This window comes from Zeus faber, assembly GCF_960531495.2.
Source record: "Zeus faber genome assembly, chromosome: 7".
Lineage (NCBI taxonomy): Eukaryota > Metazoa > Chordata > Actinopteri > Zeiformes > Zeidae > Zeus > Zeus faber.
The window spans coordinates 7,851,937-7,878,838 of record NC_137203.1 but is presented as its reverse complement, the minus strand read 5'-3'; the positions used below and the strand labels follow the sequence as shown (position 1 = coordinate 7,878,838).

General features: G+C 46.5%; 1 protein-coding gene across 1 annotated transcript in view; it reads right to left on the bottom strand.

Moving 5' to 3' along the window:
• Positions 1-15,764, bottom strand: part of slc4a4a (solute carrier family 4 member 4a) — a gene marked incomplete at both ends in the record, with an annotated part of 50,326 nt that extends 34,562 nt beyond the window's left edge. Inside the window, 2 exons of the mRNA XM_080003706.1 lie at positions 7,340-7,513; positions 15,692-15,764. Of these exons, the coding sequence (XP_079859832.1) occupies positions 7,340-7,513; positions 15,692-15,764 (247 nt within the window). The remainder of the gene's footprint in view (positions 1-7,339; positions 7,514-15,691) is intronic.
• Positions 15,765-26,902: the final 11,138 nt, after the last annotated feature.

Sequence of the window (26,902 nt, the reverse complement as noted above, 5' to 3'; positions counted from 1 at the left end):
AGATTTTTGTATTCGTTAAAGCAACGGCGCTTCAAATGGAATCAACACGATACAACAAAATTACCTCAAACTCGATTTGACAGCGGTGTGATCCTTTAAAAAAAAAAAAAAAAAAAAAAAAAAAAACACAAACAGCGTGAATATCCTTGGTTGTCTAGGGACAGCGCGATACTTAAACAGAAAATCAATACATTGAACATCTGAACCTCTGATAAATTATTCAATAATATTTACATGTGTAGATTCGACTGAATCCTGCCAGATGCATTGACAGGGCTGGGCCCAAAACTTTTAGAAGTTGTTGCCAAGTTTGCAACCATGCAGCAGCAGTTGGTTGCCGAGGCGGACTAAATGGTCTTTTTCCCCTGGCGGAAGTTTGTAAACACATGGAGGCATACCACACTTTTTTTTTTTTTTTTTTTTTTTTAAAACACATGTAAAGTGGTTGACAACAGTACAACCATACTACACTGCACGTCTGACAACGGGCCAAATCTGCTCTTCTGGAGAAACTGGGCAACTGTTACCGTCGGGGCCCCCGCAATGTTTTAAGTGCTGACTCTAAAGTGGAGAATCATTTGGTACTTCGCAGCCACCACTTCCTGAAAACCAACGGACCCTAGAGCAGCAGGCCTTGTAAAAGCCGGGCTCGGGGTCTGCCAGGTTCCGATGAACCCGTGTTCTCCTGAACCCGCCGGGCGGAGCAACCGGGAAGAGCGGGAGTCTGCCCCCGGGGTCCCAGCGCCGAGCGCCGAGACTCGAGAGTAATGATTCAACCTCCGCCGATACCGGACCCGCACAAAGTCCAACCCGTGGTGTCAGACTGGAACTTGTGAACCCGAGTAAAACACACAAGGGGTTGATTGGGAGGCGCAGATCAGACGGATTTGTAATCTACGGTTCTGTATAGAGTGTGTAAAGCGGCTTCAAAGGAGCTTTGTGGATCGAGTTTGGACGGAGAAAAGCTCTCGGTCCGCGTCGCTGCTAGGAGGGATCGTTTACAGCGAGATAAACGGGAGATCCTTTCGCCTCGTCCTCTCAAAGGCTTCGTGGGCTCGTTCCTCGGTTTGTTACAAGTTTGCCTCAGGACGCGTTCCGGGAGGCAGGCCTCGCCGCGTAACGACGGTAGCAGAGTCCACAGCGCCTTTCAGGGGCGTGTTCCTTATGGGACCAGATAAGATCTGAGTACTCATTCACTCAGAGCAGCGAGAGTCGTAAATCAATAGCCCTCTCTTCCATCGCGCTCTCGAACAAACAACGCATTCTTAGTGGTCCGACCATCAGAGGGCAAGCAAACGGGACATCAAGGATTTAACAACATCAAGATACAAGGCACATTTTTTTTTTTTTTTTTTTTTCCCCCAGTCAGATTGGAATGTCCCTTTACGTCCAAGTCAAAAGGCAGGAGTTCTGAATTCCAGTTCCAATTTCAGTTTTACTCTGCATCACTGTTTGAGGAACGGCCGCAACTCTATTCCACGTCTGACGAGCTCAGGCATGGAATACGAGTACGAGCGCCACCATACGGGACAGGGTTAACCAGACCGCTCTCAAACTAATCCATACCAAACAGTTGATCCCCCCCAAGTGATTACAGGTCATCTTGTTGCAGACGAAACTGCTGTGCACACTGTGTATCAACCAGCGTCTGGAACAATGAAAAGGAGAAACTCTTCCATTGACCCTTGGACAATCGGCGACCCGGAACAGAGGGACTCTGCCTTTGGGAGTTGTTTGATTCTCATCTAATCAGCTTGTGTGTGTGTGTGTGTGTGCATATACTGTGTGTGGGTGCGTGTGTGTACATATACTGTGTGTGTGTGTCTGCGCGCGCGTGTGTGTGTGTCTGCGCGCGCGTGTGTGTGTGTACGTAGAAAGCATTTCTAGAGTGAAGCTCCAGGGGAAATGAGACCCAACAACCTACATATCATCACTGTATCAGCGCACTGGCAGAAGTAAATCACCGCCTCAGACGAAGAGAGAGAGAGAGAGAGACTCGATATGTTGGATCGCCACGTCCCCAAAGCACGTGGAAGCCGCTTCTACGTTCCCATGACACGTCAATTTAATTTTTTCACAGCCTTAATCACAGTACAACCTCAAAGGGCTTCACGAGACCGTATTTCATATCTGAAATTGACTGCATCGCCCTCGTCTTAACCGCCACCCGGGTAGGGGGGGAAACTCCCAGGAGAAAAAAAAAAAAAAAAAAAGGGAACAAATAAAAATGAATAAATAATAAATTAATAATCCAAAGAAATCTTGAGGGGTCACAAGGGCAGGGCTTCCCCTTCCAGGACGACGAGTCCAGAGGACTTTGAGCGGCCGCATTATTAGAACATTAGTGTTACATAACAAAGATCGTCTCATGGATAATGCACGGACCGACATTGAAGGACGCTTAAAAGCTCCCTTTCATTCCATGCGTTTCGATTACTCGCCCTTCATGCATTTTCTCCAGCATGCGTACAATGCTCAGCGGCCATAACCCCCCCCCCACACCCCACCCCACCCCTCGCTCTGTGGTTCTGTGCTTGGAACAGCTCTAGATACTAATTTACAGTCCTGCGGTGCGTGGCGCTGAGATAACAGGTCGCTCCATAAATCCCCGGCTCATGTCTTGCCATTGTACGGTTGTAGAAACCAATAACCATCGCTCCGGTCGTCACCAGGGCAGCGCTGTTGCCAGCTCTGCGGTTGTCCGGTCAAAATGGGGCTACTTTTTAAACGCGCGACCCGGCACCCCCCCGCCGCCCGCGTAACCCCCATCACTTCCCTCGGATCGGATCACTTTCACTCTGAGACGGAGAGGAGGGAAGACAGCCTGAAATGAGGTGAAACTAAGCGTTTCAAAGTTATTTACCCTTTGATTAAATAGGTGTTGCTCAACATTGCATGATGACTGCAATTCCTAGGGCTATTACTCCCCGAAACATGATTTTACAGACAAATCCCACCCCTGCCAAAAAGTCATCAGGATAATTTGGTCCCAGTAAAAAAAAAAAAAAAAAACCTTTCAGGGGGAGAATGAAAATCACAAAAAAAAACGTGCTTAGCAAACTGCTGTGGGGTTAAGTGGTCATGCAGTAGACACACCAGTAAGCAGAAGGCCGGCACATGCCGTCCCTGCGGCGTCCATCTGACCAAACAAGGGGATTTGGGTCCAGGCAGCGGACCAAGGCCTGCCCCCAGGGACTGGGACGCTCCCCAGTCAGAACAGTGGGGAAGAGGCCGCGGAGCGATGGAATTGAAAAGGGGGGCGAAGTGTTCACGCGCCGCTCGCCCATATCGCTGCAGCTGGGTCTGGCCCCCGACCCGCCCGGTCAGGCCCCACGGGACGCCGCCCTATTCTGCCTAAGTCTTTGCTCGGAAAATGTTTAGAGCAGATATTCTAATGGCGTTGCAAAATACAAAGAAAGAGAAGCTGAATGTTTGCCAATGGTCGCCAGAGATCACGGGGGGGGTCATGAGGTCTTTGACGGTTGAGGCATTGGCTTTGAGTGCTCAAATATAATCAAAACCCATGACTATCTTATTGTGTATTGTACGCCATAATAACCTGGCTTCTCTAACATTAAAATGGAACCAACGGCTCAGGTGGCCACCGACCGCTAATAAATACATAACGTAAATGAGAAATGAACTGCAACTTTTGAATAGGCTCTCAGGTTGAATCAGGTTTGATTTACGGGGTCTCTGAGGGGGCGGGGGGGGGGGGGGGGCAAGGTTAAATAATAATAGTTGGGACCCTCGGGCCTAGACAACCATTCAGCGCATGCAGCGTTGGTGCACATGTAATTCAAAGTCACTTTCCCTCCACGCTATCCTCTAGTAACATCCCGTTAATAGACAGTTTGTCTAATGGCCAAACATAATCCATTATCCTTTTTTACTCAGCATCGAATCCCAATTGATGCTGAAATTCCCCGTAATGGCATCAGTAACCAGCATTACAGGCCGAGCTGGAGCGGTTACGACTCAAGCTGCCACATGGGTAATGGCCCGAGGAGGAAAAAAAAAAAAAGAAGTGTTATCTGCTTTCGTGCCATGCCACATTAGCTGCACTGCATTTGCCCTCTGTTGTGGAACAGCGACGCACCGTCTTCGTGCCCTTTCACTCCAGCATCCGACTGGACGTCCGCGAGGTTTTACTTCGCTTCGCCCACACGACGCGGCGGAGTAGCTCCCTGTTGACGGTAAACAGCGCCTCAGCGCTCAAGCGCCCCTGCCAACATAGTCGCATTTTTCCTTTAATGGAAACTCGCCCCCGTGACGGCCTCCGACATCATGTATTTGGTTTTCTCCAGCACAGCATTCGTGCGTTATTGACCCTCTATCACCGCCCCCGTGCCGTCGTTGTAGTCAAGCCTCATTCATCCAATTCATTTGCTACATGCACGCATCGTGTTGTCTCAGAGACTCAGTCCCTTTTTGGCAAACACATCTAATCAAACATAGTTCATAACTTGGTCGAATTAACTCATTGCACAAGATGAATTTTTTTTTGTTTACATAATCGCTGGGCGTGAAGCGCGGCCGGATCGAGCGACATTTTCAAATTCAGCACGCGAACCCGAACCGACACGGAGGCGCAGCGACAGCAGAACGTGCCAGAAGGAAAAGCCGTCGATGGCCGCAACTGTTTACAGACAACAGATTAAAGTATTTTCGCCAATAACACAGAAATGACAGCCCTGAAAAAAAACAAAACGGCGTTGTTTTGTACGTGAAGTTCTGAGAGGGATGAGTGCGCCTCCAACAATTAAATAATCTGCAAGACTTATGGCTACGTGTACATCCGCGCCAGCCTAAGAGACTAGAAACAGGAAGTTGTGTCACTTCCTACTGGCAAACTACTGTGGCCAAAGTTGTGCCCTGGCTGTACCGCAGTGTTCGCAAAAATAAGTCTTAAACAAAATGTGATTTTACCCTCATTCAAAACATACACAGAAAAAGACCTCTATACTGTGAGTTTTAACTTTTTCCAAAAGAATACTGGACGTTTTGAGGCTTTAACGTTTCCCCCATTGGGGCAAGCAGAGTGAGAAGCTGCAGCAGAGTGGTAAGTTTCTGTGGCTGTGCTATGAGCAGTTCTAAATGACGGAAAACAAGGTTTCAATAAGACCCGTGTCGAAAAAATGTAAAACTGTCCTTTAGGGTAAGGAGAGGTTATCTAGTAGCTCATCGCCACAACCGCCCATGAACGCCCAGTGGACAACTGAGCCCAAAATGACCATCTCCATCCACAAGCTACTACTCTACGTCTACTTGCTCTTCACCATTTCTTTTGAAATTCACGTTCACAGATGTTTGACGCTGCCTCTACCTCAATGTGCGCTACACTGGTATGGGCACGCACACTGCGCAAGCTGGCCAAAAGTGAAAACACAATCAATTCCATCGGCAGGAGGATTCGTTTAATAATGTAAAGCGTTCAACGTCCGCCTCATTAGCAGAGACTGAGAGGGATTGTTTACATGCATATAAAGTTATCTCATTTCAACAATGTGTTAGGAGATTATTACGCATTCTCCTTTCTGAATGTATTTATATTTGGTTCATAGGATTAGATTAGGATTACACTATATCCTATCAATGCCCCCCCCGCCCCCCCAATGGACATTTTTCCAGCCTAGAGAGCTCAGTGTGTGCGTGTGCTATTCATGAGAATCCATATTTCATCATATCTGCATTCCCCGGGTCTGATCGGGGAAGGGAGGGCTCCTGGAATACAAATTAGTTTCAATATAAAAGACATTCAGATTACGCTTCCCGACACGATCCCTCAACACGCTGGCACAGCATGCCTAATCCACCACGCCGGGTCATCGTCCAACACCACCACCACCACCACCACGCCCTGCCTGTTCTCACTTAATACTACGTAAAAAAGGGATTGGGGATCCAAACCATGCGAATGCGTAGAACTTGACAGGCGTTGACTCCCTCTCCCCGGCACGCAACAAACTTGCGCGGCAAGAAGGATTAGAGTGGGATTAGCAGAGAGGAGTCTTCCTGCTCTCCGACGTCCAGGTCTGGAATTAAAATCTCCGGCATCACGACAAGGAAGCGCGTCACTCGCCGTAGTCCAGGAATCAGACAGCGCCGTGCCCGGCACGGCACACGGCAGCTTTTTATACAGAACCAAAACCCGATCTGTGCGACCTTAAAGGAAGGCGCTCGCGCTTGGATGTCAGTCACTAATTAAACCATTATTCTTTTTTCGGAATTCTGTAGGGAAATTGAAGAAAATACAAATGTATTTTTCACTTTTTGGATTTTATATATACAGTGGTACCTCGACTTACGACTGTAATTGGTTGTATAAGAACGGTCGTATGTTAAAACAGTCGTATGTCAATTTTTCCCATATGAATTATGAAATCATGCAGGGTTAAAATAGACAAAATACACAGCACAAACACAGTAAATATGAAAAAAATATCGATAAGCCACGAACTACATGCACACGTGATGTAGGTCGCCCGCTGACTGACTGCTGGCTGGCTGCTGACTGACTGCTGACTGACCGCGGACGCGCCAACTGCACATTTGCACGGTCGTATGTTGGAGCAGTTGGTCGCAAGTCGATACAAATTTTTGCGACTATCGCTACTCGTATCTTGGATTAGTCATAAGTAGATGCAGTCGTAAGTCCAGGTACCACTGTATATACATAATATTTTTCACTCTTTTGCTAAAATAGATTTTATTTCATCATTTTTGGATTATTATACCCACATTTTTTCCCCATTATCAGTCGATTTCCCCCTCGACTCGACCAAGAAATTTCAGTCAAAGAAATTCGACTTGTACTTCACTCTGCGGGGGAAGGGACCAAAAAGAAAACGCTGACATCACTGAGAGTTGGACTTTTAATCACCCTCTGTCACCTCTGCCTCGTTCCTTCCTTCCTTCCTCTCGCGCTCCCTCTCTGACCACATGTCCCTCTTTTGTCCAAGCAAGAGACCGCCCTTCGGTAACTCACAAAGATCCATCCAACCGAGAGCAGACACACACACACACACACACACACACACACACACACACAATCATATCGAGAGAGCCATTACTTCCACCCGGCTTCCTCGCCCGCTGTGTCCAAACACTCCCGTCAGCCACCAGGGGGAGGCGGAGGGGTGGGAGGGGTGTCGGGGGAAGCGCCTCTATTCCCAGTGACCGAGAGTCGGGCGTTCCCTTCGGGGGGTCAGAAGGAGACACGCTCTTTCTTTCATTATTTCATTCCCCCCCACCCCCTCGTTATCCCGGCACAGGGAGCCGGGAAACCAAGACGTGCGACGGCACTAATGGCCGCTGACAGGGCCCCATCGGCACTTACTCAGGGGCTTGAGGATGCTGCTGCTGGCCTCCTCGGCGGTCTCCGTGTCCGACTTGTCGGAGGCGTTCTCGGCCAGACGCTCCTTCCGGTCCTTGTGGCCGGCTCGCCGCCGGTGACGCCGCCGCCGCCGGTAGCTCTTGGGCACGTGCACGCCGATGTAAACGGTGTGGTGACCTGATGGACAGGAAGCGGGGTGGGGGGGGGGGGGGAGACAGGATCATCATCTAATTAAGCTTTTCTCTGCGTGGAATATTACATGGAGCAGGAGCGCGTACTGCACCGAACGCCACCCGAGACAAAAACGAAATGGTGCCGTAATGTCTGGTTTACGCTGAAGGACTGCGGCGAGGACCGAGGGATAACAGGCAAATGTAAAAGGGTCATTGGGGGATCATGAGGAAATCAGAAGTCAGAAAAATCTTGTGATCACCCGACTCTCGTAAGAAGACCTGGACCCGTGAGGATATGAGGTTGCTTTGATATTATCGCTTGTCTTGGGTCTTATAAGTGTGAAGCTAGGATCTCCATATGGGGGAGCCCCCCTTCGCTAAATCCCATAGAGCGTGCACAGTCTTTAGATGTCTGATAATGTCTTTTGAAAGTCTTTTTAGTGTGTCCCTGACGAGAGTTCACTCCTGATGCACGATCTCTTCTGCAAGCTTAAGAAAACACGCGTTCTCAGGAGGACTTCACACCTGGTGAACCCCGCGCGAAACACAGGAAAAACTACAGAACGTTTCGAACGCCGTCGGTGGCGGCGACGCCTCCAGGTCAACAGAGCGTCGGATCCTTCCTTATTTGGGTGGTGTTTTTTGGGGAAATCTGCACTCTCGTAACGTATACGCTTTTGTCTTTTCACGTTTCTGATATTCTTTTGTGTCGTATCTGCACCCAAAAGAACCGTATCGGGCGTCGTTGCAAAAGAGAACTCTGTTCTCAATCGGCCTTCCCCGCTTTAAATAAATCCATCTGGTCCTGGTTACACAGAGTCTTTTGTCTTTTAGTATTTCACAACACAAGTAACTAGTGCTGGGAACGTAGGCACAGGCTGCGGATGAAACCCCTTCATACCAACTTATGTATTTTTAAATACAGAAAATATTGAGTGACAGGTCATATAGCGTCTTTAAATTTAATTTGCTCTGCCTCGATGTAAGGAAATAAATCCATTCGAATAAATGTAAAGTTACGGCAAAATTATTTTCGGCTTCAGTTTTTAATATTGGCTCACGGAAAAAGATAAAAGTGAGGTTCTAGTCAAACAGAGATTTTGTCATGGAATGTCATGGAACGGTACCAGGGCAATTTGAGCGCTGCCGCTGCCACACCATTGTTGAATTTGGACACTCCGCTTCCCAGGGAACACACAAAACCCCCGACCTGTGATTCATACGTTCTCACATCCAGAGTTTATAGGAACCAGTGAGAACGCCGCTGCCCAGAAGTGCAGAACCAACGTGGGTGACTAACCGACGGGGGTTGTTTGTGTGTGTGTGCGCGCGCGCGTGCGCGCGTGCGTGCGTGCGTGTGTGTGTGTGTGTGTGTGTGCGTGCGTGCGCGTTATGCAACAGCATATTGACCACTTCAACAGAAAGTTTAAACACGATCATTCACCTGGAACGCTGCTCAAACAGACCCAAGTGCGGCGTGCAGAGGTTGCAGCACAGTGTCAAGATAAATATTTGGCTGGAGCAGAAGACGCAGGAATGAGCTGATTGGAGATAAGAGACACTCGGAAGGTGTCGAGCGCTCAATCCAACGGGGCAGAGCGGTGATTTCTCAGCCTCTTCTACATCGACGACACTCAATTTGATTTAAATTTTCCCCACGGACCCCGTTTTGAGATTGTTTGTGGAATCCCCAAATCCGAGAATAATTTTTCTTTTATTGTTGGCTGTGATTTACGTGGATCAAACCTCCCCCTGGAGCCTCTTGACGGAGCCCCTGAGGGAGCCCCTGAGGGACCCCGGACCCCACGTTGAGAACCCCCCTGCTTTCGAATCCCCAGTTTGAGAAACGTAGATTGTTTTTGGGGTATACGTTTTGACAAACTATTTGCTGCCGAGTCCTCTCTTTGGTGAAAAACGATGCCTTTTCGACTTGGAAGCAACTTTGCGGCGGGAAACTTCCACATTGTTTTCCATTTGGCAGCCGAGCCCGATGCTGCGGCTCAGCAGCGCCAGCTTCGCGGAAAGGTGCGAGTTTAACCGTGTGGCTTTTTGGAGGTCAGCGGTCACAGAGCAGCCAGGACACAGAACCAGAATCCACAAATCAAAATCTATTTAATTTATTTACTTGACTTCACTTCATTGCTGTGACCGGTTTGTTTTTAATCAAACCATTTGGCTTATGTTCAAATCGGCATGTTCTTTTTTTTTTTTTTATAGGAAAGCTTCTTTTTCCTCTTTCTTTGTCTATTTTGAGTAGAGGTTTGTTTGTTGCTCTGCAAGGACGTCCAACATACAGGGAATTCGCAGTGGGGGAATCCAGTGAAAATGTAGTTAGAGATTGTTCACAACATTCGTCAGAGTGTTTAGAACATAGAAGAGTGAATATTATTTTTATAACATTTCTTCCAACTTGTTTGGCACCGCTGACCTTTTCCTCCCATTTCAATTTTTTTTCCCCCTCGCAATTTTATCATTATTTTTTCAGCTTTCTTTCGAAGTTCCGCCAGTTTTCGCTTGGTTTACTCTTGTGTAGTTAAGTTAGTTGGTTTTACGATTAATATAGCGCTTGTTCAAATGCACCATTTTCTATTTCATTCAACTTTTTCCTGATGAGAATTTTCTTGAGCGACTGTTCATGCAGCAACTCCCTTCAGGTTATAAAAATGTAATAAGTCATTATCTTATTATAACTTAATATCCTCCAAACACCTTGACATGCAACCTGAATTAATAGATAAATAAATACATGGCGTCATGTGGAAGTAAACAGGGAGCGATCCACCGAACAAAGGCTCCATGAGATCCGTGTCGCGCCTGGAACCAGACTCTGGGTCACACTGAGCCCAGCACCGCGCCACTGAACCGTCCAAAACAACAATGACCTTCCTCATCCACATCCCTCACTATGCACTGGCATCACAAAGCCACGAGTATCAGAGGGTTCATCAAAATTTGCACGCGAGCAACTCCAAAGGAAAAAAAAAAATGGAGCAAATAAAACATTTATCGTCATTTATTTATAATTTTAAACATTGGCCAAATGCAACGCAAAGAGGAACACTGAAGGTAAAACAGAAGACCTGTCGCCCAATCTGACACTACGTCTTCAGGTCACGGACTAGGGCGAGGACATATTGTCGAAAATCAAATGTCACGATATTTTAACCCAAGATATTTATACACAAAAAACTGAGGAATAATCATTAGTAACGGGGATATTATGAGCAAGCAGGTACAGAGAGAGAACGCCTAGAACTCTCTATGATGTTCACATACATTATTTGAACTATTGTGAACTACATTGAACTATACAGTGTAATTGAAGTCCCAGACAATAGCCTCACAGCGCAATTTTGATATTTTAATCAAATATACTGGATCAATCAGTATCTCTTCATTTTTTTGAGACACATACAACACTAGGTTATCAGCTTTATGGATTTTTATTTTATCTATAAAGTCCCTGGCGATATCTGGTCTCATATCACAATCTATTGATATTATATTGAATAATCTCGCAGCCCTACCATCCAAATTAGCAGGAGACATGACATCAAACTAAAACAATATTCTGGCATTCCAGTTATGGCTTGTTTTGTGTTCATTGTATAATGAAAAAAAAAAGTCTTGCTTCTTTACAGTAGTTAAGGACTCATTTTTGGGTTATTTTTTTCATTTCTAGGTTTATTATATTATAAATTTTTCTTTACGTTTTTTTTTTGGGTTATTTGTTAATTTATTTCTTGCATAATGCTCATTTGTTTCCTGTTTTATTCTATTCCTTTACCTTAGTGTATTGGTTTGATGAAAGCTGCTGTAACACCGCAACTGACTATGAAGTATCTCTATCCATCTACAGTATTAATCCATCACCAGCACTAAGGGAACATAAAACATAAAAAGAGGCAGGCAGACAGACAGGCAGAAGGGCAGACAGACAGCGGAACGAAGAGGAGCGGCAGATAGAACCAGCATCCCCTTTGACAGGGTTCATCCAGGATGACGTTTAGTTCAAAACACGGCTCCGCTCCAGTGTTTACACACAACACACAGTCGATCAATGGACCGAGACGCGTCAAGTCCTCCCTCTAGGAAGACCGTAATTCTAATTAATAACATAAAATAATAAAAATAAAGTGTCAAAAAAAAAAAAAAACTTTTTGGGCTTATTTCTAGGTAAGTTGTTGTGTTAAATGAGCAAAACAAGTATCTTAAATGTCTAAATTTTGAAATGCCTTTAGGTTTACAAACATTATGACAACACAACATAGACTCCGAATAAGTATTTAAACAAGATTTTAACAACATTCATTTTTATATTTTGTGGTAACATGTACTTTGGTACTATTTACATATTTGACACTTTTTTTGACTGGTTTGTTCAATAGTGAGAGATAAGAAATTGTACAAATTAACATTAAAACAGGAAAAAAATAATTAACTTTCAAATTCTCTCAGACTCCATCTTTTCCATGAATATTAAGTATTTTAAGGCCATATTTCGGCGGGCACCGTGCATGGAGGTAATACTGTCATTTGTATGATACAGAGATAAGAAATTGTACAAACAGAAGAAAAAAATAAACGTTTTCCAATTCACTGTCCATTTCTCAAACTCTTGGGTATTTTAAGGCTATAATTTGGGGTGGCCCCTCCCTCCCAGTGAGCTGGTTGCCGGGGAAACCGGCCGTGCTGCTGCTCCATCCAGAGCTGGACGCGGTTCTTTCAGTCGGATCCTAAAAGACGACTCCGGAGAGACGAGAGGAAGTGGGCACAAAACGGCGCTGGCAGAGTGCAAATCTTCCCTTCCAACCCATTGAGTCCTTTTCTAAATCTATCACTCTCTCTTGTTATCCCCTCTCTCTTCCATCACTCGCGCTCTCTCCTCTTATTCTCTACACCTCCTTCGCTCGTTCTGTGCACCCAATTTTTTTTTTCTAATTCAGCTCCAACACCTGTTGAGCAGACGCCATCCCTCTGACAGCTCTTTCGGTTTCATTTATTTCGATCCGTCACCGCAGAAAATTACAAAAAGAAAAGTTGTCGTGTTGTCATGTCCACTGGGTGTCTGGCCAAAAAGTTGGAAATAACAACTTAACTAAAATGATGTGTAATATATTATCAACTTGCATTGGACAAAACATACTTTTTCGACCACAAGATTTTGGAATATATTGCCAAAATCAATGAGCTAAAAAAGGTACCGCACCAAATTTGGGTATTTAAAAAAGTAATTCCCCATCACGCCTCTCCATATGTATGCATTTTTGTTGAGCAATGACCTGTAAAAGATGACACTCACCATTATAGGGGGCGGTCAAGGTGAAATATCCATAAGAATTGGGTCATATTGCGACCAAAGAGTCAGATTCGGCTCAGATGTAGGTTTGTATGTTATGCAAAGATGAAGCTATGGAGGCGCTGTGAATTTGAACCCTGAGGCCCATGGAAGCCTTTTTATTTTTATTTTATTTTTTTATTTTTTTAAATGGCCCCCAACTTGGCACGAAATTGGCTTGGACGTTGTGGAAAACCAATGTTATGAGTGTCCATAGAAGTGTGTTCAGGCTTGTCGGATCAGATGTCAGAGCTTCCCTGCTTATCTTAAAAAAATAATAATAATATAAAAAGCCTTTTACAAGCTTTTAACCTAAGAAAACCACATAAACCAAACGGAAGACGCAGAGTCAGAATTCTCCACCCTGCCTTCATACTAGAAACACTGGCGCCTTTATTTTTATTTTTTTCCATTTGCACAAAAACTGACAAAGACATCGCCGGGTAGAAAACTGGATCGCCAGCAACCTCGCCTCAACCTCGTCGCTAAGTTGCACGATGGCAGCAGGTGCATCAGGTTATGGCTGAGCACAGCTTCCTACAACACTCTGTTGATTTTATTTTTGCAACGGCCTTCAAATCTGGAGAGCCGGGGAGCCGGTATTCGCTCGGCCTACACGCCATGTTACTCTCTTTAGGGAGACCGCGGAACATCTGGCACGGGCCTATTACCGTAACAAACTGGCAAGTCTAGGCCTAACGCTATAATTGGCACGCGCTCCATCCATCCGACCCGACTTCGCCCAGATCGTAAGACCAGGTTCTGCCCCCGGAGCAGGAGCCGCATGTGATCCTGCGGCGGCCGGGCCTGCGTAACTTAATCCTTTGTCTCGAGAATTATCAGCGTCTGACGCAGATTCCAAGCTTTCGCTCGTAGAGGATAATGACTATCGGTAAGGGGGGGGGGATGGCAAAAAAAAAAAAAGAACAGCCAGCCAATCAGGCCGAGATAACCAGCAGATAAATGAGCCGTCCGAGGAAAGTTCAGACCTCAAAGACGCGCCGGACAATCTATCTCAAGCAATGTCGGGAAATGTAAAACTATCTGGCCTCATTGTGTTCAATCAATTCTTAAAAAAAAAAAAAAAAAAAGGCTAAAGGGAGAAGAGAATCTCTCGGCTCCGGTCGGGAGAACCGGACTGAGCGGAGCAGAGAATGGTCTCCGAGGAGATCTACATATTAGACGCCACACCCTAAGCCGACTGTACTTACAGGGAGTCTGGCAGATTGAACCGGGGGGGGGGGGGGGGGGGGGGGGGGGGTCAAGCTCGGGCGAAAAAGGAAAAAAAATTTTAAAGAAAGAAAAGAAAAAGAAATAAAGAACGAAAGAAAGAAAGAAAAGAAAGAAAGACCCGACCTGAGGTGAAACCGCAGGTCGGGTCTCCTCAAACATGACGAGAAGCCCCCACGACACAAAACAAGAAACACAAAAAACAAAAAAACCCTTTGACGCCTGGTCAACCACGCCAGGATTTGGGGCTTAGTTTTTTTTTTTTTTCCCGGCTACAACCGACGACCATTTTGCAGGTTGGCCAACGGTTGGTCCGTGACCCGTGACAAGGCGCAGATTATTTTATCTTTCTGTCGTCCGGTAGGTATTTGAGGGGGGGGGGGGGGCGATTAGGAAGGTAAACACGGGCTCACGCGGTGCGTGGCGTCAGCTCGCCACTCTGGGCCTCGCGCTTTGGGAAGTGGAGTGACGGCACGCTCCGTGGATAAACTATAGATTAAAATGGAGAGCCACCGACTTAAAGCTGCTGATCCTCCCCAAAACTAAATTAAAAACCATCCAGCTTCTATGGAAGGTCGGCTTTGGAACAGCGCCCGCAGGATCTGAGATGTGTTAAAGAAGGTTTGAGGGTTGTCTATGGTTGGCTCCATGGTTTCCCGTGGTTGGCTCTATGTGATTATACGGTCGGCTCCATGGTTTGTTCTCAATGGTTGGTTCTATGGTTCTCCATGGTTGGTTCCATGGTTTCCGGCGGTTGGCTTTATGTGATAAATGGTCGGCTCATGGTTTGTTCTCCATGGTTGGTTCTGTGGTTTTCTATGCTTGGTTGTATGGTTCTCCATGGTTGGTTCCCTGGTTTTCTATGCCCGGCCCAATGGTTTTCTATGTTGGTTCCAAGGTTTCCCGTGGTTGGCTTTATGTTTTTATATGGTCAGCTCCATGGTTTCTTCTCTATGGCCTTGCTTCTGTGCTTCTCTATGGCTGCTTCTGTGGTTCCCTGTTTTTTATGATTGGTGTCTATGTCGAGTCTTTTTTCGTGCCCGTATTCTCTGCATTTTAACGTCCCCCCCCCCCCCCCCACCCCCCCCCCGCTCTTTGATGGTTACAAACAACGGTGGGTTTCTTTGTGGTGCAGTTGTGTCGGTGCCTTTCTCCGAATTTGTATATTAATGGGTAAAGCAAATCGAACTTCTCAAGTTGCAGGAGAGGCGCTGTACAAATAAATTGCGATTTGAAAGCCTAACCCTGACCCTCTCAGTATTTACACTGAAGCCAAATTTGGTCCCATATGAGCGATGAAACACTTGGCTGGACAGCAACATCACAAAAAAGAAATATAACCCTTTTAAGAAGTGACCACAGAAAAGAAAAATGAAATGGTATCAACTGACGGGATTTGTTTCTGTAAGGAAATTGGTGGGATGCCAAAATGAGTTATCACTGACAGCAATTAACCTAATTAGCGTTAGTGCAATTGGATGTTCAATTCTTTAATCAGTTGTTAATTTGTCTTACGACCGCTACTCCTATTTTAATCTACTTTGGAACATCCAATACCAGAACAAAACCAAATCCCAAATATGTCAGCATCCACACACACTCTCTCTGTCTTACCTTCCACCTCCTCTTCGTCGCAGACGTGCTTGAGGAAGGACGCGCCCCGGTCCAGCACCGCCTCGTCCTCCATCCTGTAGTAGTAGTAGAGGAAGAAAGACTGCTCACACCTCTCCTCCAGCGACAGCGTGGAGCCGTAGCGCCGCGGCTCGTTCACCTGCAGCGTGTTGGGGCCGGGGTTCAGGCGGGTGCTGCTGGACGCGCTCATCTCCACCCATCCACAAACACACCATGGACAGGAGGGAGTCCCCCGATACGACCCGTGCCCGAAAAAAAAAAAAAAAAAAAAGAACACCGCCACCAACCACGACAACCGCAGCGACAAGTAGGTGTGCGGTAGTGAAACCCTCCTGAATGTGTGTGAATGGCTGTCCGGCTAAGTGCGTAGTGGAGGAAGGCTCAAAGGTAATCTGTTGGAGGAGGAGGAGGTGGAGGAGGAGGGGGCGGCAGGAAGCCTCTTCTTCTCTTCCCTCTCCTTCCTCTTCTTCTTCCCTAATCGGGTGTGATGGGTTGTCGCCGGTCATGCGCAAACCTACCGACTAAACTTGAGTCTACGTCTCAAGCCTGATGTGCAACCAACCGCGAGGCCGGGACGCCAACTTTTTGAGGCCGTTTGCCGAGTCGCCGACAAAATGGTTGCCAAATTTTAAAAAGCGTTTTAAAATTGAGCGATAATGATCCGGGATAATTTATAATCCACATTAGAATCTCCTCACTATTTTTGACGGCGTAAACCAATGTACCAGAAAAATGTATTTCCCTTGGTGGAAGTTAGTAAACACACATACCATGCTTTGAAAAAAAAAAAAAAAAATATATATATATATATATATATATATATATATATATATATATATTTTTTTTTTTTTTTTTTTTAAACTTGGGGGCAACCAAACCCCAAAAGATGGTTGACAATGGCCTGAGTCTGGTTGGCCAAGGGGCAACCAGATTCAGGCCCGCAACAGCTATTGCCGCTCCCCGGTTTGAGTATCTTGCGCTTTCTTTGACACTCAACTAACTCAACAAGCTGAAAAGTAAATTATGTTGAATCAGTGGCGGTAGTGGCGCTGACAAATCCACACCCACCCACACACACACACACACACACACACACACACACACACACCCACACCCTCCGAGCCACTCCATCTGGTGCGTAATGCCACCGCCCCCCCCCACGCTGCCCCTTGTCACCTAGGGACCAAGTGGGCCATCACATGTCTGCCTGCTCATCCGCCCTTACAGGATTACTGAGGCTTTGCTTAAGTGACAACATACGAGCACGACGCTGCGCCTTCCCCACGATAAGACGCGAGACACCATGCACTTCTAACACAGTATAAGTTGGTTCATTTTGATTTTTTTTTTTTTTTTAAGCTTTTCAAATCCTCACGGTTCGTCCTGAAGTCTCCGGTAGGGAAGAGGATGGCAGGGGTAGCGGCTGATTTCTACTTTTTTAGTTCCCTTGTTAAGGCTCTTCATACTGAATCGTGCTCATGTCAGGTACGACGGTGAATGAAAACTTGGGGAGTTTTAATATGAGTATTTCACGCCTCGCATCAGAAGACATTTCAGGTCTTATCGTCTTGTGACTATTAATGTAGACTGCGAAATTTGGAAATTTGGATCTGAATTGTTGATATGGGGGACGCCGCTATTTTCCAACCCAGGCGTCTGCTTCAGCTTCTCACCGTGTCTAAATGTAGTTCAATGGGGCAAACGTTTAAGCCTTTAAAGACATGTTTTCTCCTTTTCAGAAACAGAAAAAAAAAAAAATATATATATATATATATATATATATATATATATATATATATATATATATATATATATAGGAAACAACATTTTTATAAGGCCTGGGTTGAAAAAAGGAGAAATGTCCTTTAATTTTAATCTTGCCGATCCCAATTGCAGAGTTAATGTTCAGATGGGTCATCACTCTAACAAAGTCTACCTTTCTACAAGGAATGATTATGGATCCAATTAATCCTTAAAGTAAATTTTAAGCAAACCCAATCTGTGACACTAACCTCGCAGCACAGCTGATTAAATGAAACATGCCAAAGAAAAGGTTGAATAAATCACTGCACTGCTGCAGTATGGGAAGGTGATTCTGAGGTTCAATAAAAGTTAAAACTTGAATGTTGAGTTAATTTCACATCAGGTGAAATTGTAGTGTTAATCGCATCATTTTGCTGATAAACACTACAATATGGAGATAAGGCTTTTTGAACTTTCCACTGATTAGAAGCGAGAACCACTCGGGGTACTTTCTGAGTATCGCGCTTTTGATTTCCGAATTTGATTAATGACTTTATAATGACTTTTACGTGAAATCGGGCACTTTTCCAGTATGAATTCCCACTACTCTTTCTGCCCCTGTTGGTGTCGTCTTAAAAGCGGATTGATGTTTATGGGGCATTTAAAAAGTAAAGTTCTCCCGACCTAAATTCCCACAAGTGAGGATAAGACGGGCGCTGCTTGTTTTAAACATTTTAAAACACAAACTTTTCAATCTGGTTCTGAAGCAAAGGGGGGCGCTAGTTCTCACTTTAACTGAACCAGAACACCCCGCACCACCTCCCCCCCCCCAAAAGCACCAGTCCAGGATTTCAAAACATTACATTTAATTTCCTTTTTTTTTTTTTTTTTTTCCCTGGGAGAAGTTAATAAACAACTGTGATTAAACCTTGTATTATCTTCTAACCTCCCCCTGTGTGTGGTTTTAACTTTAACGCACCCTGCAGAGGCTGGGGAAGCCCCGTGCTTAGGCTGGACGGCTCCTGGCTCTCTCCGTCGCTCCAACTGGGGCCTTTCACTCTTCCTCCATTGCCACCTATGGAACGACCACAGGCATAACAGGCCCAATGCTCCCAAAAAGTAAAAGAAAAACCAAAAGACGTCAAACCCCGAATCCCCCCGCGGCTCCCACAATCGCACAGTTGCTGTCCAAAACGCGAATCAGTAGAAAAGTAGTCGTCTCATGTGTTTTTGACGAATTACCCGAAAAACATAATGTGAATGATGGATAATATAAAAAACAAATAATAATACATTAGATATCAGTGTTTATGGCTCGTCTGAGTGAACAAAACGTGAGGAAAAGCCGCTTCCATCTGTCTGTCGCTGCGCAGATAACCTATCATTACTGTCGTCCTTGTATGAGTCTCTCTCTCTCTCCCTCCACGGTATCAGAGGGGAGAGCAGCTCGTTCTGTGCCCTTCAGCCGAGACGACACCAAACAAAAAGGAAACAATTCAACAGGCACTTTCCGAAAAGATAAACTGAGAAGAGGAAAGTCACTGTTTTTTTTTTTTGTTCGGTGCCTGATCGCTCTCTCTCACACAGGAAGAAAAGTTTCAGTGGAATTTTCCTGTCAAGCTCAACGTGGAGGTTTAATGTGTGCGATGGTCAAATGGTCCTTTATCCTTAAAAAGCCCTGAATGGTCTACAGGTATCACTTTGTTTGAGATGGGGTCTAGGTCTATGGGATAGTCTCTCTCTCAGTCTCTCTCTCTCTCTCTCGTCGAGAAATGATCAAAGCTGCATTTCAGTCAGAGCAACAGACCAAAGTGGATCCATTGCGTATGAAACCATACTGTAATCATCCTCTAGAAAAAAAGTGCATAAATATTTCATGTATAAATAAATCAAATATAGGCCGCCTCCTCAGATCTCATAATAACCTCATTTCCTGGCCGTGAATGACAGCGCGAGCTGTCCAGCACACCATCTCAAAAATGAAAAAAGAAAAGATAATTCCCCTGGACGCCATAATCCTCCCAAACCAGGATCATTCTCATATTTCCACTCACTCAACACCTGCACATGGCAAAATACGCCATTTGTTCAGGAACCCCGCATTGAACAAGTATATCTTACTCGGTCATAAAAACACATATATATTTTGATTTAATTCTTGCATTTTTGTATATTGTAATATATTATTATTATTAATTATTATTATTATTATTATTATTATTATTATTATTATTATTATTATTATTAGGGGTCCAGCCCACAGGACTGGTTTCTCAGATTTTTTATTTTTTATCTTCTTGGCATTTTTCCGGCTAAAAGTATCTGAAACATGGCAACTGCAGTACACACAGACAGGTCGAGGTCTCGTTAGAACCTTAAATCCACTTAAAAAAGCGTCCCTCCGCCCCGACCTCACGGTGGACTCGGAGCGGACTCGACCCTCGACCCTCGACCAGGACAGGTTTTCCTCAGAACCGACCAAGTCGCATCGCCAGTCAGTAAAGAAGGAGCGGACAGGACGTCCATCCTCCGAGGTTAGTCACACTCGTATTAAAGAGGAGACCAAGCAAATCTCAAAAAAAAACCTTGAAAAAAAACCCGCATGAAACAACCAGTGAAAGAAAACTACGAGGCGTTCAACGGAAACTCAGAAAATTGTCACTTGTGCTGCGTTTCACGGAATCCGGAAAACTGTAATAAGTACCTAGCACGACTAAAACTGGATGCCGCGAAATGCTGTACTTATTATATCTGTATACTTTATCTTAACTCTGCTTTGAACAAGAGTATTTTCCGCCTGCTAGTATCTGCGTCCAATGGGAACTCCTGGTGCATCTGTGCACTTTGGGAGATTCCGCGCGCGCACGCACACACACACACACACACACACACACACACACACACACACACACACACACACACACACACACACACACACACACACACACACACACACACACACACACACACACACACACACACACACACACACCAGAATCAGAGAGACACCTGGTCTTTCATGACGTCACTCACTTCTTGCTGCTCATGGCTCCACGCTGCGTGTGAAACCTCCGGAGCGCGTGCGAGTTTCCTGACCTGCGTGGGGGGGGAATAAAAAAAAAAAATCCCAAATAAAAACGCACCCGGCCACCACGTGCATGTGTCATTACGTTTAATTTGCTTTTCAGACAACGGTCACCAATCAATCAAGTCGTTTGAAAGAGGGTAAAAGCTTTTTTTGGAAAGTGTCTTTAAATATTATTATTATTATTATTAATATTATTATAAAACACTTTCTCCTCTCGAAAAGCTTTTATATCTCAACGTTATTATTCATATACTGAATCATTAATATAAAAATATATAATAATATATAAGAAAAAACATTCATAACATACTTCCTCACATTTAAAGCCAATTGGAAAACGATGATATTATTAATGTAAAAAAAAAAAAATCACTTTCTAATCTCGGAAAAGACGCTTAAAAATCAACGTCACTATTCATCTCTTTTATTTTGTTTTTATTTTTTTCATTATGAATAAATAGAGACGTCGGCGTTGCTCGTGGGAGGAAGCTTCGTCCGCGGGGAACGTACCTGTGCGGGCGTGCGGTCCCGGTCCCGGTCCCGGTCACGTTGCAGCGGCGGACTGGTCGCCCCGCAGGAACTCAGCGCTTGTATCGCAGCGCCTCCTCCCACGTCACGACGCGAGTGGGAGGTGAGAGCGTCCCGGCGGCGTCTCCGGCCGCGGAGGAAAATCCAAACGTCCAAGTCCTTGTGTTTGAATGGATTTTTTTGAGGGGTTTTTTTTTGGTTTTTTTTTTTAATTGATATTATTTTTTTATTATCTATGTCGTTTTTTTTTTAAATTTATTTACATGTTGACGTATTTTACATTTGACTCCATATACGTTGTATTGTTTCAGGTGTGACCGGGGCCTCTCTGTTCCCTGTTTCTATTGTTTTGTCCGAAAAAGATTTGTTGTTATTTTCTTATTTTTATTTTATTTTCATTTTTATCGACTATCGGGCTCTTTATCTTAAATCGTCGAAGAAAACAACTTTGTTGCAGGATAATAATAATAATAATAATAATAATAATAATAATAATAATAATGATAAAAATGTAAAAACAGAAAACAAAAGTTGGAAACAATTATAATAAAATCTATAAAAATAAATTAAATGAAGACATTTTTTTTTTTAAATTTTATTTTTTTTAGAACAACTCGTTTCGTCTCTCTTGTTATTTTGTGTGTATTTCCAGGAGGAGCGGGCGTCATGGAGCTGATTTTACTGATGTTTGTTTCCAAGCAGCGAGATCAACGTTCCCTTCACTTTGCGACGCTGCGGGAGTTACTCGCTGCAACTGTTTACGGTGAAGCCATTGTGTGCCACAGCGACACCTAACGGCGGCGAGGCGCCACGACAGGAGCACGATATTATTATTATTATTATTATTATTATTATTATTATTATTATTGCAGGGAAAAACAATGAGATTGTGCGAGGGTAAGGTTTTTATTTTCATCACTGAACCAAACGACACAAATAATGTCGGACTATAAAATTAGCCGAACACAGAGGTTTGATCGACAGAACATTAAATATGGTTCAAAACATGTTTGGAAGATAGCCATAAATAAAATGGATGAGGTGAATAAAGGAGAGAGAAAAGAAAAAAAAGAAAAGAAAGAAAATAAACAAACGAAGGGGTGAAGAAAAAAGAATAAAACAAACACCGGAGGAAAGCAGGGCGAGGAAGTCCTATCTGGAAAAACAACACGGGGAAAAAGCGGAGGAAAACATCTCTCCGCCTTGTCTGGTTATTTCTCAGATTTGAGGACAGGGCCTGGGATTGGAAATTTTTGTCCACGAACGATTTCTACAACCTCTACAACCGTGAGTTAAGGTGGAGCGTTCCTCACTCTTCTCATTGGGTCAAGGGGGATGGAGTCCACGTGGTCCCACGGGGTTTTGAAAAGAAAGACCCCCAAACCCCCAGTGAATAAGACGCAGGGCCCCTGGATGTCTTAGGGCCAACGGCAGCCAATCAAGTAACTAAACAGGGAAACAAACAGGTTAATGAACAGGTAAATAAACAAGTAAATGCAAAATGCCGACTAGGTGTATAAATGTCAATCAGGCGTCCACCTGCACATGCTTGATGGACGTGGCGCCGTCTGTCCCGGAGCTCCGGGCGGCTTCCCCTCCTCCACCGTGTCGGAGCACAGCACGGTCCGCTGACAGCGGCGACGCGGGCCCTGGCCCCGGCGCCCTGACCTCCCCGCGTCGCCGCCACGGAGACGGAGCGGCGGCCCGCCGGGCTCCCACGCGTGGGCGCCCGGCCGCGTCGGTGCCGCCCGGGAGCCGCTCCCCGTGGAGGAGCCGCTTCACCCCCTCACCCCCTTTTCGGGTGTTTTTCCCCCTTTCTCCCTTTTTTCTACTGGTTTGGGTTTTTCCCTTCCCGTCAGTTTAATATGGTTCTGTGCGTATAAGCCCTTTGAAGACGATGGGAGGTTGTGATTTGATAAAAAGGAAACTCCAGTTTTTGTTTTTTTTTCGGGGGGGGGGGGGGGCGCTTCACCTTTTTGTCCATCTTGCCCAGATTCAGACGAGAGGTTCGACACCGCTTTCATCCTTTGTGGTGACGGGTACTGTCCCTAACGGGCTGCGTGCTAACTGTATTAGCCCAATGCATGGCCGCGGAGGGGTTCAACTAGCCTAGCTTCCGTGAGAGGAGGTGGAACACGCCTCCCGGCAAAAAAAAACAAGGCGGTAGTTATTTTTAAACGCAGCCACGTAACGCATAACCAGGATGATCCGCCGGTGAAACCCAATGCCTCGGTGCTGTGGGGTTGCCAGTTCAGTCGGCTCAGTTTTGTTGAGGGTAATGCAGATCATGCCTGGCAACCCTCCCCTGCCTCACCCGGAGTGGGGAGCTCCGAGTGCGTTTCCCGTTTTCGAAAAAAAAAAAAATAAGATTTAAGATGTTTTTTTGTTTTTTTTTGTTGTTTTTCTTTTTTTTTTTCAAAGGCGTCAACGTTTGCCCCATTGAACGACATAGAAAAACAGCGAGAAGCTGCAGCAGAGTGGTCAGTCTCTCCAAGGCCACAATGAAATCGGCTTGAAAAGATGGCGGCCCACGTTTTTGTTGGTGCAAAAATTGAAGTCCGGCACCGGCTTCCCCATAGTTTCCTTCGCTCCGGACTCCGGCCCCGGCGTCGGATCCACACGCGGCGGATTGACCCCAAACCAGGGCCAAAACAAACCCAGCGCGGGATTCCTCGCGACGCCCGACCCCGCCTCGCGGAGGGGGAGCCGGACGGACGGCGGGCGGCGCAGCCAGGGCGTCTGCGCCGGTCGCACCCCACCCGAGCGCCGCTCGCATTTTTCCATAACTTGAGATTTGTCCTCAAAACACGTTGATGTTTTTATTCACAACACCAAATATTGTCCGACCAACAAGCGCGACGCCGCAGCGGAGCGAGGGGCGCCGAGCGCCGAGCGCCGAGCGTCCCACATACGTGGATGTGTAACGCAAAACAGCCGCCGACGACACGGTCGTACCACTACGAGCACGTCAGCAATTTCCTTTTTCCACCTGCCCTCTCCGCCCCCGCCGGCCAACACCACCGGCCCCCACCCGCCTCCGCCCTCCCTCGAGCGCGGAAAGGGAGAAAGTCGGTTCGTTGGACGAGATGAAAGGTTTTCTGGGAAGGGCGCGGTGAAGGTCACGGCGCCGAGGAAGAACATCAATCTGTCTGGGGGTTTGAGAGGGTTTGGGCGCTTCACCTCCGGTGGGGTGGGGCGCGGGTGGAGCGCCGGTGGGTGAGGGGGGAAGGGGTGTGGGTGCCCACGCTGGCCTTTGAAGCCCCTCCACCCGCTCCTGCGCCTTTCCGTCGGAGACAGAAATTTGGAGGAGAAGGAGGGGGTGGAGGAGGAGGAGGTGGAGGGTGTAGAGGATGCAGAAGGAGGTGGAGGATGAGGTTGAGGTTGAGGAGGAGGAGGTGGAGAAGGAGGTGGAGAATGGGGAGATTAAGGAGGGGGAGAAAGTGGTACAAGGGGGTAAAGGATGAGGAGGTAGAGAAGGTGGAGGGAGTGGAGGAGATGGAGCGGGTGGAAGAGAGGTGTGGTTGCCAGCGCTGGTCTTTGAAGCTCCTTCACCTTTTCCTCCATCTCCTCCTCCACCACCTCCCTGTAAGACACGTACATTTGGAGAAGAATGAGGCAGAGAAGGCAGAGGAGGTGGAGGGGGTAGAGGAGGGGGAAGGATGCGGATAATGGGAAGGTGGTGATGAAGGTGGAGGAGGCGAAAGAGGTGGAAGAGGTTGGAGGATGAGGAGGTGGAGAGGGTGAAGGAAATGGAGGAGGTGAAGGAGGAGGTGGAGCAGGTGGAAAGGGGTGTGATTGGCAGATCTGGCCTTTGAAGCTCCTCTACCTTCTCCTCCACCTCCTGGTGGAAGATGAGGAGGAGGTGGAGCAGGTAGAAGAGGGGTATGGTTGACAGCACAACCTTCTCCTCCACCTCCTCCTTCCGGCTTCCAGCTCCTCCTACACCTCCACCTCCTCTCTCACCTCTTCAGCCTGCCCCACCTCCTCCAACACCTTCTCAACCTCCACCTCCTCTTCCACCTTCTCCACCTCCTACACCTCCATTTCCTCTACCACCTCCTCGTTCTCCAACTCCTCAACCTCCTCCACTTCCACCTGCTCCACCTCCTTCTACTCCATCTTATCCTACATCTCCACCACCACATAAACCTCCCCCTTCCACATCCTCCAACACCTCCTCAAACTCCACCCCCTCAACATCCTCCTCCTCCTCCTCCTCCTTCCACCTCCATCTCCTCTACCACATCTTCCTCCTCCTCTTCTACCTACTCCACCTCATCCTCTTCTTCCACCGACTCCATCTCCTCCTCTTCTTCCACCTACTCCACCTCCTCCAACACCTCCTCAACCTCCACCTCCCGCTCTTCCACCTACTTCACCTCCACCTCCATTTCCTCTACCACCTCCTCGTTCTCCAACTCCTCAACCCCCTCCTCTTCCACCTGCTCCACCTCCTCCAACACCTCCTCAACCCCCACCTCCTCTCCCACCTACTCCACCTCCTCCAATACCTCCTCAACCTCCACCTCCCGCTCTCCCACCTACTTCACCTCCTACACCTCCACCTCCATTTCCTCTACCACCTCCACCTCCCCCAACACCTCTTCAACCTCCACCTCCTCTCCCACCTACTCCACCTCCTCCTCCACCTCCATCGCCTCCACCACCTCCTCCTTCTCTACCCCCTCAACCTCCACCTCCTCTCCCACCCACTCCACCTCCTCCTACACCTCCACCGCCTCCACCTCCTCCTTCTCTACCTCCTCAACCTCCACCTCCACCTCCAACCCTTTCAAACAGCCACAATGAATCCATCTCCTTCACTGGAATCACTTCTCATCATCTTCATCAAAACCTTCATGATCTTTAACTTTAACTTTTTCCAAACTTTCAATTATTTTATTTACATTTATACAAAAAACTTCCTCTTCACACGGAACAAGAATTTAATTTAGAGATGAAACAGGTTTTTGTTTGTTTTTAGGGGCGAAAATGAGTTTGTACTAAAACAAAATGATTCTTCATCTTTAGTGTTAAAACAAAGAAAAACCAGCATTCTGCATATTATCATATTACACACACACACACACACACACACACACACACACACACACACCTCTTCTGCACGACGCTGCACAGGTCACACTCCCTGCTGCATGTTATTACTTTTGCGTTTTGTTTTTATTGCACATTGTTTGCACAGAACACATTCCTGTGCGGCCCGCGTGTGGTCAGCGGAGTGTTTCCGAGTTTGATGGGCAATCAGACGACACGTAGAGCCCTTCATGAGCCGTTCAGCACCACGGGCTCAGTCTCCATCGCTGCATGTTTGTTTGGACAGACGTGCGGCTCCGACCGATGGACGGACTCTGATGTCGGGAGAAGGGCCAAGTCAGCATCACCTTTACCTTGACCGCCTGGGTGGGCGGGCGCACACACACACACACACACACAACACACACACAAACACACACACAAACACACACACACACAACACACACACACACACCACACACACAAACACACACACACACCACACACACGGGGGGTGAAGTAAGTCCTGATCAATCACAAGACAGGAGGGGTTTTTTTTTTTTGCTATCACAATATCTCATCACATCAATTGACCGCGGTTAAGTTGCTTCAATATTCAGACATTCGACAGACACTGGTCGGGACCTCACAGGGGAGAGCAGCTGATCGCGTCCCCGGCCCGAGGTGCAAGATTCAAGATTCAAGATTTTTTATTTGTCACATACATATACATACTTTCATACATATATGCAGTGAAATGTAATGCAGCTCGGCGAGCGGCGGCAGCGCCGAGTCGGCCG